General features: G+C 40.7%; 1 protein-coding gene across 2 annotated transcripts in view; it reads right to left on the reverse strand.

Moving 5' to 3' along the window:
• Positions 1-9292: 9292 nt before the first annotated feature.
• NIPAL1 (NIPA like domain containing 1) overlaps positions 9293-20710 on the reverse strand; it is a 29827-nt gene continuing 18409 nt past the window's right edge. The window contains exons 4-6 of one of the 2 annotated variants that reach the window (XM_030313912.2): positions 15293-15383; positions 13624-13784; positions 9293-13101 (exon numbers count right to left, since the gene is read on the reverse strand). In XM_030313912.2, coding sequence (XP_030169772.1) covers positions 12482-13101; positions 13624-13784; positions 15293-15383 — 872 coding nt within the window. In that variant the 3' untranslated portion in view covers positions 9293-12481. The remainder of the gene's footprint in view (positions 13102-13623; positions 13785-15292; positions 15384-20710) is intronic. The other variant, XM_030313913.1, reaches the window with a different exon arrangement.

Raw genomic sequence — 20710 nt, forward strand, 5'->3', positions numbered from 1 at the left:
TTCACCCGGGTCACGATCTCGCGGTCCTTGAGTTCGAGCCCCGCGTCAGGCTCTGGGCTGATGGCTCAGAGCCTGGAGCCTGCTTCCGATTCTGTGTCTCCCTCTCTCCCTGCCCTTCCCCCGTTCATGCTCTGTCTCTCTCTGTCTCAAAAATAAATAAACGTTAAAAAAAAATTAAAAAAAAAAAAAGAAAGATGTGTTGTGTCTTGGTAGGGTATTCAGTGGCATCCTTGCTCTCTACTCACTAAGCCAGCAGCACACCCCAGCCCCAATAGTATGACAACAAAAAAAAGGTCTCAGAAACTTTGCCAAATGACCCCTGGGGGGCAGAATAGCTCTTGGTTGAGAACCACGGATCTAGTTACAAAAGCTTCTTGACCTGGGATCAAAGAGATCCATAAACTTGAGCAACAACAACAACAAATCACATATCTATTTTTATGGATCTTTAACTGAAATTCAGTATATTCTGTAATTCCAAATACAGGTAAAACAAAACAACAATAGAATCCAGTATTTTATATTAGCAGTTTCTGTGACTTTGTTGCATTGTGAAAAACTGGTATTTTCATATCATGTGACAGTTTCAGCTTTTTGGGGGAGAAAAATCTACATTTATCACTACTTCAAAGACATGAAACTTTTAGAACTGCCACTAGATCTTTTCATTTTACTAAATAAAAAAAAAAGACGTATTACTTAAGGCGCACGTGTCTTTAAAATATTTTGATAACCTTTTTCAAGATGATTGCTTACCTTATTCTGTATATTTTGTTTTATGCATTTAAGGGCCTTATTCTGAGAAGGGGTATATAAAGGCTTCACCAGATTTCCAAAGTGATCTGTAGCATGAAAAAAATTAAGAACCTCCATGTTGAACAGAACTTCTGAATCTGGAAAGGTCTTTGTTGGACTACACCAATGAACAGCTGCTTAGTGTGGTATTAACAGAAACCCCTTGAGGATTTAGTGTGGCCAGTGCTGCAGGCAGATTCTCCAATGGAAGATCCATCCAGGCCCTTTCCATCCTCAGAGCCATCTCTGTGGCTGGTCCCCATTGCCGGGGATGGTCCTCAGTTCTGGTTTGCACGGCCTCTCTCTCACCCACCTTCTGCCCCCATGGTGAGTGTGATGCGGGTGCAATGAGTCTGACCCCACGTGTGGCAGCAGAGAGGGAGGCTGGATGGTAATCAGACCCTCCAACCTGCATGGGGTCCAACCCCAGATGGGTATTCCTGGCTCTCTTCTCCTCCGGAGCTCTCACACCTAGCTAGCTGGAGGGAGAGAAGGGGATGAGTCAAGTCTCGCGGGATGCCAGGGTGGCTCCATTCCACTTCCAAAACAAGAAGGCAGAAAAAAAAAAGCCAAATTCAGATAAACATTTTTGACCATCACCCCTGGTAGGGAGGTGCTACTGGCATCTAGTGACTAGGGACCAATGATGTTGGTAAACATCCTATAATACACAGCACATTCCTTCACAAGGGAAGAATTATCCAGCCCCAGGTCAATAGTGCTGAGGTTGAATCAGGTATTACAATAGCGCTGAGGTTGAATCAGGTATTATTGGACCATATGACTGTTAAGTCGAGGGGTGCAGAAATTCACCCTGTGATTATAGTTCCAGCTCCTTTTCTTGGTCCTTAGGCTGCCTCCTCTTCCTCCCCACTTCATCCTCAGAGGAAAAGTGGCTGCTGTAGCCACATACCTCACCTTGACACTTCATATCATCCAAAGGGAGAAGACATCTTTGTCCCAGCATTCGTACCAGAGTCCTGATATTCTCTCTTACTGGATCAGAGCCACATACTTCCTTGAACAAATCTCAGCAGGCTCGGGTATGGAATGCTTTGATTGGCTTAGCCTTGGTCACATGTTCTCACAGGAGCCAGGGATGGAACCCATTTACCCACAACCACTTGGAAATAGAAATGGTGAGCTCTAGAGAGGCAGGGAAGGGAGGGTAGTAACAGATCTGGAATGATAATCAACAAATATGCACTGCTCTACTCTTCCTAATTCCTCTTGCTTTCTGGCCCTTTAGCATGTGATCTGCTATCTTTTCTAGTAACCACTTGGAGGTGCTCAGCTATGATCCATGCTTCTTTAATGCAGATTAGCTCAAACATAATTAGTAAATTGGGGAATTTTTCTGTTAAGTGACAGTTGGCTAGGTCCAGTTTTCTCCAGCACCTGAACGTTTTGGAAGTGATCTGGAGTAAGCTTTCTCACAATTAAAGAGAGAGAGCTTTAGCAATATATGAGGCTCTTAAGTAGAAGCTGAGGGGAACCTGGGTGGCTCAGTCAGTTAAGCATCAGACTCTTAATTTTGGCTCAGGTCATGATCTCACGGTTCACGAGATTGAGCCCCATATGGGGCTCTGCGCTGGGCTGGAGCCTGCTTAAGATTCTCATTTTCTTGGGGCGCCTGGGTGGCGCAGTCGGTTAAGCGTCCGACTTCAGCCAGGTCACGATCTCGCGGTTCGTGAGTTCGAGCCCCGCGTCGGGCTCTGGGCTGATGGCTCAGAGCCTGGAGCCTGTTTCCGGTTCTGTGTCTCCCTCTCTCTCTGCCCCTCCCCCATTCATGCTCTGTCTCTCTCTGTCCCAAAAAATAAATAAACGTTGAAAAAAAAAATTAAAAAAAAAAAAAAAGATTCTCATTTTCTCTCTCTCAAAAGAAGGAGAAGGAGAAGGAGAAGGAGAAGGAGGAAGAGGGGGAAGGGAGGCAAGGGGGAAGAGGGGGAAAGGGGGAGAGGGGAAGTAGAAAGGGAAAGGGGGGGAGGGAGAGTGTGCATATAATCAAGAAATGTCACAGACCACTGTACTCCCTTAACTGATTAAACCCCTTTAAACATTTCTGGGCCAGGCAGAAACCTTGGAGTTGGCTTTTGGACAAGACTCCACCTCCTCCCCAGGTGGCCAGCCTCCTGAGTAAAGCTCATATTCCTTTCTAATCAAAAACCTGTCTCTTGAGTATTGCCCTTTCCAGCTGTGGGCCTCTGAACCCGGGTTTCAGTAACATTTCCACACAATGGTGGATTGTTTTTCTTCTGGTTGTATTGTCTAACCTCAGGTAGTTACCAGTTCTTTTTGGTAGAGATCTCACCTTTTCCAGAAAAATTTGACGTACACATGATTTTCTATATCTCCCTTTCCCTACTTACATAGAGAAAAATACATCACGTTAAAGACTGACACCATATTAATAGAAAAAAAGATGCCTGAATAAGTCCGTAGAAAAATATAAATTCACATAGATAGATAAATGTTTAATAGAGGAAGTAGAGTATCCTTGCGTCTATAGCAAGGATGGAAATTTCGCCACTCTGCTGCCAGATGCAGGCAACCTGTAGCTAACTTATTCATCTGTAACTATCCTATTTTCCTCATGTTTTCTCACTTGCCAATGCTGGGAAAATCCAATTTAGCTTAATCTCGTAACTTCTGCCCAGGACAAAAAAATGAAAACATTCTTCATAAGTAAATAGGGTAGTCATTCAGATTTTGCCTTTCCATCCCTCTGTTTCTGCCAAGGTAGTATCTGGGTATAGAAGGGAGAGGGGTGACTTTATCCAGGGGTGATATTCAAAATATTTAACAACTGATTTGGCACAGGCACAGACCAATCAGAAGCTGACTGGCAGTAATCAGTCCAGCCCTTCCAATGCAGACTGTGACCATCAGCCCCCGCAAGGTGACCTTGAAGTGGTGATGTGACTGGGAGGGCTGCTTGGATTGGAACAGGGTCCCCTGGCACCTCTGGTCTCAACAATATTTCTTATCAACCTACTTGGCTGGCTCACCCTGCTGGCATTTGCAGACCAAGTTGGTGGCTGTGTGGGTTGGCCTCTCCTGACTTGATCAGGGCACAGAAGCCCTTCCTGGCTGACTCGACCTCACCCCAGCGCTTGCTGGCACTGTAGGCTCCACCATAGCTTCCACTTGCCCTTGGGCTGGGATGCTGGTGCAGCTGGTCATCCAGCTTCTCATATGGCGGGCGCCATGACAGCATTTCCGGTGCTTGATTCAGCTTCTTCCTGCTCCCATCTTGAGCACATATGGAAACTTCTGAGTCCCAGCCGTATCACAAGGGGACTGAGCATAGCTCAGAAAATGTTCTTCACTTCTTCAGTGTTCTTCTATCTCCGTTCTTCTCAAACTTTAATGTACATACAATCGCATGCAGACTTTGTTAAAATGCAGATTCTGATTCAGTAGGTCCTAAGTGGGACCTTACATTCTGCATTTTTAAAGCTCCCAGCTGATGTCAAAGGTGCAGGTCCTTGGAGATGTCTTTCCTCCCAGGTGACTTTTGCATCCCCATACCCAGCAGGCTAACAGGATTCAGAGAGAAGGAAATGGACTTGTGGGTAAGTACAGGTATTTTGAAAATATCCCCATTACATGTGGCAACAGACAACTTCATAGTTAATGCTGTGGGTTAATCTTCCAAAAGGCAGATACAATCCTTTGTTCTTCTTTTTAGGCAAAGTTGAAATACTCAGCTTTTTTTTTTTTTTTTAATTTTTTTTTCAACGTTTTTTTATTTATTTTTGGGACAGAGAGAGACAGAGCATGAACAGGGGAGGGGCAGAGAGAGAGGGAGACACAGAATCGGAAACAGGCTCCAGGCTCCGAGCCATCAGCCCAGAGCCCGACGCGGGGCTCGAACTCACGGACCGCGAGATCGTGACCTGGCTGAAGTCGGACGCTTAACCGACTGCGCCACCCAGGCGCCCCGAAATACTCAGCTTTCAAGGCTCGCTTGCAGCAAGCGTGCCGGTACCCACATAATTCCACATAATGAAATGCAGCCAGAAGCACCTGAGGGGAGCTTCCCTTCCCAAATAAAAAGCTGAGACTCACCAGAAAGAGAACTCTTTTGCCTCTTCCCTGTTGGAGCATGGCTTTGAGACCTGAGGGAAACAGACACGAAGAGGAGGGCCCATAGATAGGGTTGCTGGATAAAATATAGGCTGTCCGGGTAAGTTTAAATTCCCGATAAACAACAAATAAGTTTTTAGAGTTAAGTGCTGTGGTCACCGCTCCTGTGGTGGTCAGCCCCAGAAGTAGATGGAGACCCATCCCAAATTTGGTTCAGAGGTTGAGACTGTTGACACCAAATACATAGCAAGAAGGTACGAAACTCACAAAATGAGGGTTTCTGCAGACATCTGCTGGGCATATCCCCAGGGGATCCAGATGGGGCGACTGCCTTGGAGTTTCGTGGTGATGAGGGGGTAGGGCTGAGATGAGGGGGCTGTGGGTGCGGAGTTTGAACTCCCAGCTGGTACCAGGGAGGGAGCAGACAGCCTTTCTTATCAGCTTGCTCAGGTGTGGGGCAGAAAGGACCTTGAAAGCTGTTGGCAAACATCAAACTTGGAGTTAGATTGTTGCAGTATTTCCAAGTATTGCATGCGACGCACTTCTACTAAATGTATTTGTCAGAAATTCAAATTTAACTGCTTGTCTTGTATTTTTGTTGTTGCTGTTAAATCTGGCGGGCCTCTCCGAGGAGCAGAAAGAATGGCCTGGTCCCTCCTAGGATTGTGGGGCTACTGCTCCAACTCGGAATGGCCCACTTCCAGACTGCTTGTTATATGACACGAATGAGCCCCCATTTATTTAAGCCACTATTAGCTGTTCAATGACTTGAAGCCGTGCCCAGTCCTAAATGATGCTGACTTTTCTGTTGGCAGCTATTGAACTATGTACTTCTCCTTAGGTACGGATTATGTAACTTATTGCAAAGATTGTTGAAACCTGTCTAAGGAATTGAAAACAACCATAGAATATGCAGATGTTATATTTCAGCACTCAAAAAAAAAAAAACCAAAAAACAAAACAACTCTGAAATTGGGATGTGACTTCTAATAGGTGGGGCCTTAGATTTAGATCTAGGTGGTGCTCAGCCCTGGCTGCATATTAAAGTCATCTGGGGAGCTTTTAACAAACGCTGCTGCCTCTATCCACCCTCAGAAGTTTTATTTAATTGGTCTGGGGCTGCGCCCAGGCATGATAATTTTAAAAAGCTCCCTCAGTGAATGTAATGTGCAACCAGGGCCAAAAATCATTGCACCGGATAAAATACTTCATGTATGTGTAGACATGTTCAGTCTGCATCAAGCCTTCTTATGAAGTTTTTTAAAAGTTGGAACAAAGAAAGATGTCCCCTCAATGCCTGATGACTAAGCTGTCCCCTTGCTAACTTGACAAATGCTTTAGCTAACCTGCCCGCCAGCCATCAGAATAGCTATGCTATTCATAGCTAAGGAGAGTGGAGGAAATACAGTGCCTTTTTACAAGGAGCCAGAAACCCAAGGCAGGGAGCTTGGTAGCATCTCCTCACTTGATTTCAACCCTAGCGGGTCGCTGGAGAAGAATTTCCTCTGTACATCTCACTGAAGGGGGCCACCCTACATGCTGAATTCCATGAAACCTCAGGAAAGAGCCAGAGGTTCGAATGTTTTAAAAAGGAGTTTGTTGTTTGTTGTGGAGCCTGCTCCTTAAATGGCGGAGATGAAAGTCAGCTGAGTTTACCTCTGACTTTGAAGCAAGCCTCGCTTTCTTGTCTGCTTGGTAACAAAATTGAACGTGTTTCTGCGTGGCTACAGATATTAGATCTCATCCTTGATGTCTCATTCACCATTCTGGAGTTATGGCCTTTCAGAGACATTGGACTCTAGTTAATCTCATTCTGCTGGACTGTAAATTGTCCCGATGTTATGAAAATAGATCCTGTGCTCATATTGTGGGTACCTGCTTCAGCCAGCCCCAGCTACTCCGCGCACTGTGCGGGCAAAACAAGCATAACACTTGATCCTGTTTGACCAGTTCCTCCAAGCTTTTTATTTTTCCTTTTGCTTCGGGCTAATCTTCAATCAGCAGGCACCTCCCCGTAAGGGGACCTGCGCTGTGTGACTTAAATTGCATTGAATTCCTTAAGTCTGTCTGATTCTAAACCAGTTTGGTTCTCACAGTAAGACAACTTCATGGTGCCTTTGATGTTGACTGTCCTTTCTGCCTGTGTAAACTTAATCCGGCAGCTTCCCTTTGCTGAGTCTGTCTCAGCTTTCTGGAAAGATTGAATCGCCGCATTACAAAGTCTACACACTATGATCCTGAAAGCAGTCTCTCCAAACTGGTGGACAGACTTGCCCTTTTTTTCTGTGCATGCAAGACTACTCAGAAGGAATTAAGTTCAAGTAAGGTGACAGGGGTAAATAAAACCCAATTCTACCAATAGGAATTTTTCTGTCTCCTCTAAGGCTTGCCCATTATAACACAGCTTTATAGTTTCATGAGTTAAGGAGAAGAGTAATCTCTTTTATTCCAATGTCTTTTATTTAAAACTCTTGCAGTGATACAATGAGATGTTAGTGGTAAAAACAAAGGCAAAAGTTAATTGATAGAGGGAGAGACTTTCTGAGTCAGAGGGCTATTTTGCCCATTCCTGGTCTAGGAAACAATCTGTTTTATTGAGCTTAGACTGTGGATGTCTTTGAGTGTACTATCCGGACGTTTGTTAAGTACACTTAACTCTAGGAGGAGCCGCATTTCATTGCCCCGAATCTATTCTAGGGGAGATCCAGAGGCTTTCTCCATTGGGACGAATTTGCTTTCTATGGTCCTGGTCCGTGAGTCCCTGGAGAAGGCATTTGCAAAGCAGCCCACGAGCTTTTGGGCCGGGATGAGTTGATGGCTGTTTAGTGGCAGCCAGGAATTACGGACTGGATCACAGAAGGCAGAAAATGGAAGGGGATTCTGGGAACAGGGTATTCAGAGCATGGCTCCTTTACACTACCAACTCTATCTGCTTCCTCGCCCCCTCCCCCAAGTAGTTCCTGGGGCTTATTCAGGACTGAGTGGGAGGGAGGTCCACATGGTCTTATGAGTGTCCCAGTACAGGAAACTGGTGTCAGGACTCGTCTTCTGAGGGCCAGAAAAGCTCTTGAGGCTGGTAGAGCTTGGCCTGCAAAAATTCTACTCTCTTCTCAGCCACAGGGGAGGTTCTACATAAAAAGAAACTAAAATGCCTTCCAACTCAAAGATTTTCTCCTGTACCGATGGCATTTATAGAGATTCAGTTTTCCCTCCAGAAGAAGGGTTTGTCATGATTTGTAACTGAAGGGGTGAAAGGGTGGCTTGGGCAGTCAGCTCCCTCAAAAGGCTTTTTTGGTCTTTTTTTGTTTTTTGGTTTTTTTTGCAATCAATCAAAGCTTTCAGTTGGGCAAAATATGTTGCTCATTGTTATAAATGAGATTTAATCCTCTTTGTAACCTATGCTTACCTCTTAGAGGCTTCCTACATACAGCAGCCAGGAGGCTGAAATGTTTAAGCACAGACACAGCTTGCTGTGAAAAATGTGTTCTAACTGCTTCTATACATGATGTACTTCACCAAGCCCTCCTTAGGATCTCTTACAGTCAGTGGATTGAGTACTTTGAGGTGTTGGTAACCATGTGATTTAAGGAATTGCATATTGTTTCTTTGTTTATACAATGGTGGGGAAGGGGGGGGGCAGGGGATACTGTAAAAAGAGGCCTTTTGTATCCTAGACAATTCATTTCCATAGAAACAAGTGAGAGAGTTGTCCTCAAACATGAGTTCAAATCCAAACAGGGCAAATTGATAAAGTCATAGTGATGTGGTCAATGCATGTAAAAATATTTTTGTAAGTAAACTCTATCCCAAACCTGGGGCTCAAACTCATGGTACAGGGATCAAGAGTTACTTGCTCTTTGGACTGAGCCAGCCAGACACCCCCGTGAAGCGAAGATTTAGTCCTACAGGGGCCAGGAGGAAATTTGCTCAGGGTTTGTAAATGCAACTTGTAGTGTAACGCAATGGTACCAAATATTTTTATAATGCTTTCTCCCTCTTCCTCTGTTTCTTTAATTTGCTGAGTTTGCAAATGTGAACTTAATATAATGCAATGCTACTAAGTATTTTTAAAATGCTTTCTCCTTCTAAATTGCTGACCTGAGCAATTTCATTATACTGACTGCTTTGTACTCCTATCTTGTTCAATACAGTTATTGAAAGATAAGACAGTTTCTCCTACCTTTGGTTCAGGTGTCAAATCAATTATACAGGAAATGGTTTTATGGAGAGCCTTCTTCTAAAAAACAGACTTCAATTTCACGGAAAATGACAAAGCAAAGTTAACCTAAGTGCAGATTTTTCTTTTAACCTCAAAACTTGGAAAAAAAAAAAGTCTCAAATCTAAATGGAGGTATTTTTGCCATTAACATACACTTAACTTCAATTAACTACAAACTGAAGTCTAACAAACATAATTAAAATGCATTTTATTTCAAATGAAAAATATACAGAAACATTAACATTTGTAAACTTTCTGAAATGAACAGTACGTATAAACATTTGAAAAATAGAAAATTTCAGGGCTATAGAGTTTATTCAAAATATTTCAGAACATTTCATATATATTCAGACAAATTACTTTTCCACAAAATTTTGTTAGAATGTGAGCAGTGCACTTAGTTCAGTTTTAGTGGCTCTAAAAAAAATATTTTTGTTGGAATAATTTTGTATTGGTGTTGAGATAGTATAATGATGGAATTCATTTTCATTTGGATTATGTAAAACAAGATAATGTGACACAAATTAAGAAAAGTTGAAGAATGTATGAGAATTGGCAATGAATGGTACTTACCTATCTGGTAATACGACTCCAACAATCAAAATGTTGATTCAGAGAGAACTAAATTCTATTAAATGCCTCATACATCAGGCACAATGCAGAGTGTGTTCCAAGTATTTCATTTAATACTCTTAAAAAACAAAGGCATTAATTTAATTTTATGCTGCTAAATCTAAAGGGTCTTATGAACATTCTGCAATCTGAACTAAAAATAAAGTCACTAACCATTGCCTAAGAATAAAATGAGGAGTCAAAAAATAAAATGAAACTATTACATTTTCAGAATTATGGAAAGCTTTCAATTTGGCTGCATGAAGACAGCTCTAATCCTTAATGACCCATGTGCCGATAGTTATATAATTAATCTTAAGATGTCTATGTGAGATAAAGTATAAATATGAAGATATATACATACATGAAACTACCAGTCAAGACTAACATAGTCTGAATATAGGCTTCCAGCATTTTATTCCTTCTTAGACAATATCTTCCTATTTGGGAAAAATTATTCTTAGTTTTAGATTGGCAATAACATTTTAGTTTTTTGATGCAAGTGCCCACCAGGGATTATTTAAGAGTTTTTAAAATATTTCAATGGTTCTCAACACACTTCAACTTATTAAATCTTTCTCAGCCTTTCTCCTGGGTGTATGTGCAAAACCAGTTCATTTTCCAATCCAAGATCCACGTGGGTTCTTGCGTTCCAAAAATCTTTAGCCTGGGCACAATACACGAAGGGCAAAGCTTTGCAACAGGTGGCATTTAGAAATACCTGACACTGAATTTCACTAGAGCAGAGAACCACCATAGCCTCAGGGTGGATGTCTTTCATTTCCTCACTAAGAAAGTGTCCTAGAGAAACCAATACAGTTTTTCAACAGGGGGGGGAAAACACTTTAAAAGAATTTTTACAATTTTTAAACACGACCTTTTCAGAAAATACTTTTCCTGCGAACTTCTGTTCATAGCTTATACATCTGATCTACAGTTAAAGTGAAACAGCAATCAACAGAGTAAACACGTACTTGACCTGAGGTATCAACCCATGTGTCTTCCATGGATTATCGGTTTTCAAAAATCAGAACGCACTGAGTTGCACTCAACACTGAAAAGTGCTGAAGAGAAGGTGACGGCCCTTTACAACTTCGCAGTCCTCTCTGGACATCCCTGGGAACATTAGTCATAGCTAATAGAACTGGGAAATGCTTGAAGTCCGTCTAATAGAATTCTAAATAATAGAACTTATCATTATGACCCAGAGTGGACTTGAGCTAGATTACGAACAAATGAAACATTCTGTTGGAACAGAAAAATCCAATCAACCTGAAGGGTTTTTGTTCTTTTTTTTCCCTCTAATATCGTAACTTTTTAGTTAGGATTTTTGTTTTGTTTTGGATGGAAATAAGTTTAGTCTAGAAATAGGTAATTTCTTTCCCATGAAATCAATGAGTGATAAGATACCTGTCCATACACATTAAAGGCTACCAAAAATGTTATTCCTGCTGTGTGCTTAGAGACAGGAAAATTGTGTGTAAGTTTTAATAAGCAAAAGGTATTTTCCTGTAGTAGTCCCTGAGGTCTTAATATTTTGTTTTCTAGGAAGTTAACTTCCTTTCCTAGCCTCCCAAAACACTTGTCAACAAAATGTATGGAAAACATGGTCAGGATGAAATTCAACAGAAAAAGACAGTCTGCCACTTATTGTGACAGGATATGCATATTTTTGTAAAGATTAGTAACGAATTATAATTTTCTTGATAAGCATGAAAGTGCCAAATTTCAAGGGAATAATTATGATAACTCATTCAGGTTTTTACAAAGATTTTTCTAGTTGTTTCCAAAAGCTTACCCTTTGGGAATCAGACAGTTGAGAAAAACCTAAGTGTACAATATACTATTAAAATAATGTGCCAATTTACATTTACAGACTTTACAAAAGTCTCTATGTCAACAGGGAAAATGACCTTTGGGATAATAGTAAGAGAAAGGGACAACATGAATATAAGGAACTCCAAAGCTTAAATCATTTGGTCTTCTCCAGAAACTCAATTTTGTCTCACGTTGTTCAGGTTTGAGTTAAAAGAACCCTTGAAACTAATCATTTGCATTTGTTTTTGTGAAAAGAGAAAACACTGTTTCACTTAAGTATTTCTCTCCTTCCTCTATTCTCCCCTTTTGAATTGGTCATAAGTTTTTATGATCTGCTAATAAATTACAATTCATAAGCTCTTCATGGACTGTGTCTTGTGCATTCTAACCCACCAAGGAGATTTCCAAAGCAGGCCTATTTTTTCTTCCGCATTCCCCTCTTCAGCCATCTAGTTTAGAAAGAAAGAAGTTATGGAAGGGGCGGGGGGAGCATCAGTGATTTCGCGTCTCAATTTTAATAATTTGAAACGATGACTCATCAGAGAATGATGGCTGATGTTCTGCTTATCAGCACATAGCTAAGTTTATCTATGAATTACTATGAACAGCAGCCAAAGAAATGAAGAGCCACCTGGCACAGCCAAATATATTGTGACCAGAAGAGTAACTCAGAGACCCATGTAACTCTTGAACTTCTTTTGTGCTCAGGGAATGTTTCAAGTTTGTAGAAATGAAAAACACTGGAAGTCCTCTGGAGGAGGATCCAAACCTTGGTTTTCAAATTTGATGGCTAAAATCGAGGCTTTTGGGGGGAGGGGGGTGGGGGGAGGCTCACCTCTAAACTATTAGTTAGAACTTTAAAAATGTCAGCTTTCCTAATAGTTCTTCTAAGAATTAGGTATTTCTTGTCCTCTCCAAGTGTCTTACATTGGCTAAAGTTTGGGGTTTCTAGAGACTTTGATCGTCAATCCTGCTAAACAAAGTAATGTCATCATTGTATCCTGGGGTTGAATATTCTGTGTGCTCCAGTAAGACATATTTGTCTTCACTGCCATTCAGCGAGAGGACTTCTTTCTGTGTGGTGGATGTCAGGTCATTCCAGGTAATGTCAGTGTTTTTAAAAGCATGTAGAAGAAAGATGCCATTGATGATGGTGAAGAACCCACTCAGGGTCCCAATGATATCTCCAGCTTTCATGCCATACCATTCTTGGAATAAGATGGCGGAGCAAGTTACTACCATGGACGTGAAGAACACATAATAAATGGGAGTCACAAGAGATGTGTTAAAGGTGTCCAGTGCCTTGTTGAGATAGTTAATCTGTGTCATCACCGAAAGCACGAGTACACCTAACAAAACAAAGACCAGTGGGTGCTTATAAACTGGCTTCCATTCCAATAGTTCCTTAATGGCAATTCCCAGGCCCTTGACAGAAGAAACTGAAAATGCTCCAATCAATGAACAGATTGAAATGTAGACCAGTATATTGGTCTGTCCCTTCCTGGGAGCCACGATCAAAATCAGCACCAATGAGATCACAGTTATGATCACAGCAAAGGAAATAAATCCTGTTTGGAAGAAAAAAAGAATTAGAATTCAGAAAATGCTGATAGGATCATATCTTTATGAAAGCTTGTTAGGAGTGTAGGAGCATAGGTGTTTCAGAAAGGGAAGTGAGATTAAAATAACAAAACCAAAACAACATTTTACTGCTTGGCTCTCAATATTTTACAATGGACTATGACAAACATATCTTTTGAATTTCATAGCTAACACTATGGGGTATGGCAGCTATTGTCTGACTGACTTTTTATTTTCAGAGAGGGAAAGTAGCCAAAATTGGGGTTGGAATATATGCCTTTTGCCTCTCCTATCCCCATCTCCTCCTTTCAGGTATAGAGAGGAAGCATGGACAGAACAATAAGTTGTGTCACCTTTACAGAAGACTTGTAATACAGTCAAACCTTACTGTATCTCACAACCCACCATGAGGCTTGCAGCCTTTTACAGTATTATCCCAAATTCACTTGATGAGGAGAGAAAATGGAACCAAATATTGAGTAAGAGTTTCTTTTGGTTGAATCACAGACCTGGATCTCTCAATTTCATTTCCATTTCATGCAAAGAAGTGACTTCCTCTTCTTGTGGGGCATGGATAACCATCACAGTAGACCCCAATATACTTAATATGCAGCCTATTTTGCCATGAATGTTCAGTTGTTCATTTAAAAAATAGGAAGACAATATTGCACTGTTAGGAGAAGAAAAACAAAATCACTCGTTCAATTAGCTTTTGATCCCATAGCAGCTCAGAAGTCACACTGTGGTATGTTGCACCCTGTATCCCAGTCACCAATCAACTGATCTGAATATGCTACATGACGCTGAAAAACCTGATTAATTTTAAAACTCAGAAATGATGGTCAATCAAATCTGCTTAATTGCTTTTGTACCTAAAGAGTTTTCAGGGGCATTCTATATCCGTGTAATCTTCCTATGAGAAGGCATTTTCAATTTCCCCATCTTCTCCTATAATGCCAAACAACATACAAGATCTTTTACATCATACTGGCTTGATACATTTAGGAGATCTGTGCTCACGAAAGCTTCAAAGACAGATACATGCCTAAAGAAGAATCACTCTGCTCAGGGCTGATGTTTGGCTGCTATGCACAAGTACAACCATATGGGTTGTCAAAATATTGAAATATTTCCTTACCGGCTGCTACTGCCCTGATACTTCCACTTATCCAATAGTCCCACTGCTTTGGTTGTCATGGCCTCCGGAAGTCCTGTCGGCCTCACCACAGACACCAGACAGTGGATCCTGATGCTCCTCCAGCAGGTCTGTTGTGATTCCTGCACACCAGCCTTCCCTTGACGCCCTGGCACTCCCATCAGGGTTGTATCTGTACCAATTTGCACGCAAGACCGTGGCACCGTTACTCGGTGCCTTCTTAGAGTCGTGGTCATGTGGCCACTTGTGAGGACTGCAGCCTCAGCCAAGACACTGCTGCTACTACTGATTACCGCTCCTTGCACAGACAGTGTTCTAGTGCTCTCTGTGTACTGACTCATTTACTTCTCACAACAGTCCTACAAAGAAGGTGAAAAGAAATGGGTAGGCCTAGCCGTAAGCTTTCTACTAGAGGTGGTTAGATAAAAGGAACAGACAAGTGCAACAAAACTGTGGCTTAACTGTAAGAGTTCACGTGCCCGTTGAGCACATTCATCTGGGATCATGATAAAGACCAACTCAGAAAAATTAGATGGACATTCTAGGAACATGAAAATTACCCGTTTCCATTACTAAAAGAAACTCAGAGGTCTCCAAATATAACTATCCTACAAATGATGTAAGACTTTAAGTGAGAGTTGAAGTTTAACCCAAACACTCTGCTTTTAAACCCTCTGATAATTGTGGTCATTAACCACTATGACAACAGAAAGGACTAAAAGGGCTGTCCGTGGCAATGTGTTCAGGTAAGAGAGAGAAAAAAATCCCCTAGGCTTCACTGAATAAACGCAAACATAACACGTGATTATTTCATGTTAGCAGGAAATTAGGCCCCCTCTCATATTTTTCTAAATAACAACAATAACATAATTTATTTCTCATTTCTGTTGCGCTTGATTGTGTCTTCTCAAATTAGTTGTGTGATATTTTGTTTTGAGATATGCCTAGCAATATATTTCTTGTGGTTTAAGCTCATCATGCTATTGACATCTCTACAGAAGCCAAGCTCATTTCTCACATACCTTACGAGCACACTCAGAGCACCCAGTGGGGTGACCAAGGTGGCCGGTGCAAAAGCATAAGCTGCAAAATTCGCCGCTTCTCCGGCTCCCACTGGAAAGCAAGCCGTAGTATTCATATGAGAGATAGACTTGTCAGAAGAGACAAACCAAGGACACAAACAAAATGGTAGACTTCTATGCCAAGGGTACTGACAGATCTAGCTAAAAGGAACAATTTAACTTTTTTAATGGAGGTTGGGGGGAGGATTGGTATTAAGGGATGCAGATAAACTGTAAATACCTGGTGATATGAACTCAATGCAAAAAGTGGTAACAGATGATTACACATTTTAAGTGACTTCCAATAGGGATTTTAGTTACGTCACTACCAAGAACATATTCGGTCACTCTGATAAAATCTAATTAGAGGTAGCTTTAACCTAAGCAAAGAATTTTTCTATTTGTTTAACAATACCTACTGTTACGCAAATGAACAAAAAGCAATGTGGCAAATTAGAGTGCTTTGCAGAGATTTACTGACTGGGCAGGGGATAGCCAGAAATGCCTACCACAGGCCCAGGTAGCCAGGGGTGTCTGAGTTGCACAAGATCCAAAAACACTTTAACAGGATCTTAGAAGCTCGAGGAGATCCAGAGGGCTGTTTTAAAGTCATAAGGATGTGCTCCTGCAATCTTTCTCTCATCTGAGGAACTCTAGATCTCTGTGAAATGATGTCTATAGTGAGGGGAAATCCCTCTAAGAACTACACTCTTGTCTGGGAGCCAAATTATTCTTATGGGTCACATGTGAACATTTGCCAACAGAAACCAGTATTTCACAAGGGCAAACTAAGCCAAGAAAACACTTATATTGTAGACAGAGCTTCTGGAACAGATAAAAGACACCAGAATACTTTTTATTTTTCCATCTGGCTGCTATGTCCCCGGCCTTCCCCCTCTACACCCCAGCCAAAACTTCAGGAGTACTCAGCTTTAGGGACACTATCATAAAACACATAGAAAATTCCAGAACAGATAAATTAGGAGACTGCTCTTCTAGGAAAAGGCATGGCAGTTTTCTTCAAAAATTAAGCTTTCGTGAATACTTGATATTATTTATATTTGTATCTCTTATAGACAGCTTTCCAGGAAAATATTAATTTCATAATTGAAGTGCTGTATGTTTATTAATAGATAAAATCTCTAATGTTGTAGACATCTGCTTTTCTCTCTTCAAAACTAGCATGAACTTTGTACATGATGAGAATAAAATTGTAAATGTAGCCACATAACATTCTCCTTATATTTTCATCCTACTGTGTGGGTAGAGGGGTGGGGAGACACAAGTTGGAGAGAGAGAGAAGGAGAAAAAAAGAATCCAAATCTCTGAAATCTCCCCAGTACGTCCTGGTCAACTTTTGTTCAAATGAAGTAAGAAAACAGAACTGAAAGGGCTATAGACACATTTAAATGATTTTTATTTATCATCTTTTTAGATTCTAACACTAAAGGAAAGTTATCCAATTCCTTTGCATAGGAGGCCCACACAAGTACTGAAATGTGTTGGTTGGTATTGGAAAATAAATGGAAGTTTTTTTTTTTTGTTTTTAATATGAAATTTATTGTCAAATTGGATTCCATACAACACCCAGTGCTCATCCCAACAGGTACTCTCCTCAATACCCATCAGTTTATTCTCAGTTTTTAAGAGTCTCTTATTTTTTGGCTCCCTCCCTCTCTAACCTCTTTTTTTTTTTTCTTCCCCTCCCCCACGGTCTTCTGTTAAGTTTCTCAGGATCCACATAAGAGTGAAAACATATGGTATCTGTCTCTCTCTGTATGACTTACTTCACTTAGCATCACACTCTCCAGTTCCATCCACGTTGCTACAAAAGGCCACATTTCATTCTTTCTCATTGCCACATAGTACTCCATTGTGTATATAAACCACAATTTCTTTATCCATTCATCAGTTGATGGACATTTAGGCTCTTTCCATAATTTGGCTATTGTTGAGAGTGCTGCTATAAACATTGGGGTACAAGTGCCCCTATGCATCAGTACTCCTGTATCCCTTGGGTAAATTCCTAGCAGTGCTACTGCTGGGTCATAGGGTAGGTCTATTTTCAATTTTTTGAGGAACCTCCACACTGTTTTCCAGAGTGGCTGCACCAGTTTGCATTCCCACCAACAGTGCAAGAGGGTTCCCGTTTCTCCACATCCTTGCCAGCATCTATAGTCTCCTGATTTGTTCATTTTAGCCACTCTGACTACCGTGAGGTGGTATCTGAGTGTGGTTTTGATTTGTATTTCCCTGATGAGGAGCAACGTTGAGCATCTTTTCATGTGCCTGTTGGCCATCTGGATGTTTTCTTTAGAGAAGTATCTATTCATGATTTCTGCCCATTTCTTCACTGCATTATTTGTTTTTCGGGTGTGGAGTTTGGTGAGCTCTTTATAGATCTTGGATACTAGCCCTTTGTCCAATATGTCATTTGCAAATATCTTTTCCCATTCTGTTGGTTGCCTTCTGGTTTTGTTGATTGTTTCCTTTGTAGTGCAGAAGATTTTTATGTTGATGAGGTCCCAGTAGTTCATTTTTGCTTTTAATTCCCTTGCCTTTGTGTATGTGTCAAGTAAGAAATTGCTGCGGCTGAGGTCAGAGAGGGTTTTGATGGTTTTCCTACTTTCTCCTCTAGGGTTTTGATGGTTTCCTGTCTCACGTTCAGGTCCTTTATCCATTTTGAGTTTATTTTTGTAAATGGTGAAGAAAGTGGTCCAGTTTCATTCTTCTGCATGTTGCTATCCAGCTCTCCCAGCACCATTTGTTAGAGACTGTCTTTTTTCCATTGGATGTTCTTTCCTGCTTTGTCAAAGATTAGTTGGCCATACTTTTGTGGGTCTAGTTCTGGGGTTTCTATTCTATTCCATTGGTCTATGTGTCTGTTTTTGTGCCAATACCATGCTGTCTTGATGATTATAGCTATGTAGTAGAGGCTAAAGACTGGGATTGTGATGCCTCCCACTTTGGTCGTCTTCAAAATTACTTTCGCTATATGGGGCCTTTTGTGGTTCCATACAAATTTTAGGATTGCTTGTTCTAGCTTTGAGAAGAATGCTGCAATTTTGATTGGGATTTCATTGAATGTGTATATTTCTTTGGGTAGTATTGACATTTTAACAATATTTATTCTTGAATCCATGAGCATGGAATGCTTTTCCATTTCGTTGTGTTGTCTTCAATTTCCTTCATAAGCTTTCTATAGTTTTCAGCATACAGATCTTTTACATCTTTGGTTAGGTTTATTCCTAGGTATTTTATGCTTCTTGGTGCAATTGTGAATGGGATCAGTTTCTTTATTTGTCTTTCTGTTGCTTCATTGTTAGTGTATAAGAATGCAACTGATTTCTGTACATTGATTTTGTATCCTGCGGCTTTGCTGAATTCATGTATCAGTTCTAGCAGACTTTTGGTGGAGTCTATCGGATTTTCCATGTATAATATGTCACCTGCATAAAGTGAAAGCGTGATTTCATCGCTGCCAATTTTGATGCCTTGATTTCCTTTTGTTGTCTGACTGCTGATGCTAGAACTTCCAACACTATGTTAAACAACAGCGGTGAGAGTGAACATCCCTGTCGTGTTCCTGATCTCAGGGAGAAACCTCTCAGTTTTTCCCCATTGAGGATGATATTAGCTGTGGGCTTTTCATAAACGGCTTTTATGATGTTTAAGTATGTTCCTTCTATTCTGACTTTCTCGAGGGTTTTTTATTAAGAAAGGATGCTGAATTTTGTCAAATGCTTTTTCTGCATCGATTGACAGGATCATATCGTTCTTTTCTTTTATTAATGTGATGTATCACATTGATTGATTTGCAAATGTTGAACCAGCCCTGCAGACCAGGAATGAATCCCATTTGATCATGGTGAATAATTATTTTTATATGCTGTTGAATTCGATTTGCTAGTATCTTATTGAGAAGTTTTGCATCTATATTCATCAGGGATATGGGCCTGTAGTTCTCTTTTTTTGTGCTGGGTCTCTGTCTGGTTTAGGAATCAAAGTGATGCTGGCTTCACAGAATGAGTCTAGAAGTTTTCCTTCCCATTCTATTTTTTTGGAACAGCTTGAGAAGGATAGGTATTATCTCTGCTTTAAATGTCTGGTAGAATTCCCCTGGGAAGCTATCTGATCCTGGACTCTTATTTGTTGGGAGATTTTTGATGACTGATTCAATTTCTTCGCTGGTTATGGGTCTGTTCAAGCTTTCTATTTCTTCCTGTTTGAGTTTTGGAAGCATGTGGGTGTTTAGGAATTTGTCCATTTCTTCCAGGTTGTCCAGTTTGTTGGCATATAATTTTTCATAGTATTCCCTGATAATTGCTTGTATTTCTGAGGGATTGGTTTTAATAATTCCATTTTCATTCATGATTTTATCTATTTGGGTCATCTCCCTTTTCTTTTTGAGAAGCCTGGCTAGAGGTTTACCAATTTTGTTTATTTTTTCAAAACACCAACTCTTGGTTTCGTTGATCTGCTCTACAGTTTTTTTAGATTCTATATTGTTTATTTCTGCTCTGATCTTTATTATTTCTCTTCTTCTGCTGGGTTTAGGCTGCCTTTGCTGTTCTGCTTCTATTTCCTTTAGGTGTGCTGTTAGATTTTGTATTTGGGATTTTCTTGTTTCTTGAGATAGGCCTGGATTGCAATGTATTTTCCTCTCAGGACTGCCTTCGCTGCATCCCAAAGCGTTTGGATTGTTGTATTTTCATTTCATTTGTTTCCATATATTTTTTAATTTCTTCTCCAATTGCCTGGTTGACCCACTCATTCTTTAGTAGAGTGTTCTTTAACCTCCATGCTTTTGGAGGTTTTCCAGACTTTTTCCTGTGGTTGATTTCAAGCTTCATAGCATTGTGGTCTGAAAGTGTGCACGGTATGATCTCAATTCTTTTATACTTATTAAGGGCTGTTTTGTGACCCAGTATGTGATCTATCTTGGAGAATGTTTCATGTGCATTCAAGAAGAAAGTATATTCTGTTGCTTTGGGATGCAGAGTTCTAAATATATCTGTCAAGTCCATCTGATCCAATGTATCATTCAGGGCCCTTGTTTCTTTATTGATCCTGTGTCTAGATGATCTATCCATTGTTGTAAGTGGAGTATTAAAGTCCCTGCAATTACCACATTCTTATCAATAAGGTTGCTTATGTTTGTGATTAATTGTTTTATATATTTGGGGGCTCCCGTATTCAGTGCATAGACATTTATAATTGTTAGCTCTTCCTGATGGATAGACCCTGTGATTATTATATAATGTCCTTCTTCATCTCTTGTTACAGCCTTTAATTTAAAGTCTAGCTTGTCTGATATAAGTATGGCTACTCCAGCTTTCTTTTGACTTCCAGTAGCATGATAGATAGTTCTCCTTCTCC

The sequence above is a fragment of the Lynx canadensis genome, chromosome B1 (assembly GCF_007474595.2).
Source record: "Lynx canadensis isolate LIC74 chromosome B1, mLynCan4.pri.v2, whole genome shotgun sequence".
Lineage (NCBI taxonomy): Eukaryota > Metazoa > Chordata > Mammalia > Carnivora > Felidae > Lynx > Lynx canadensis.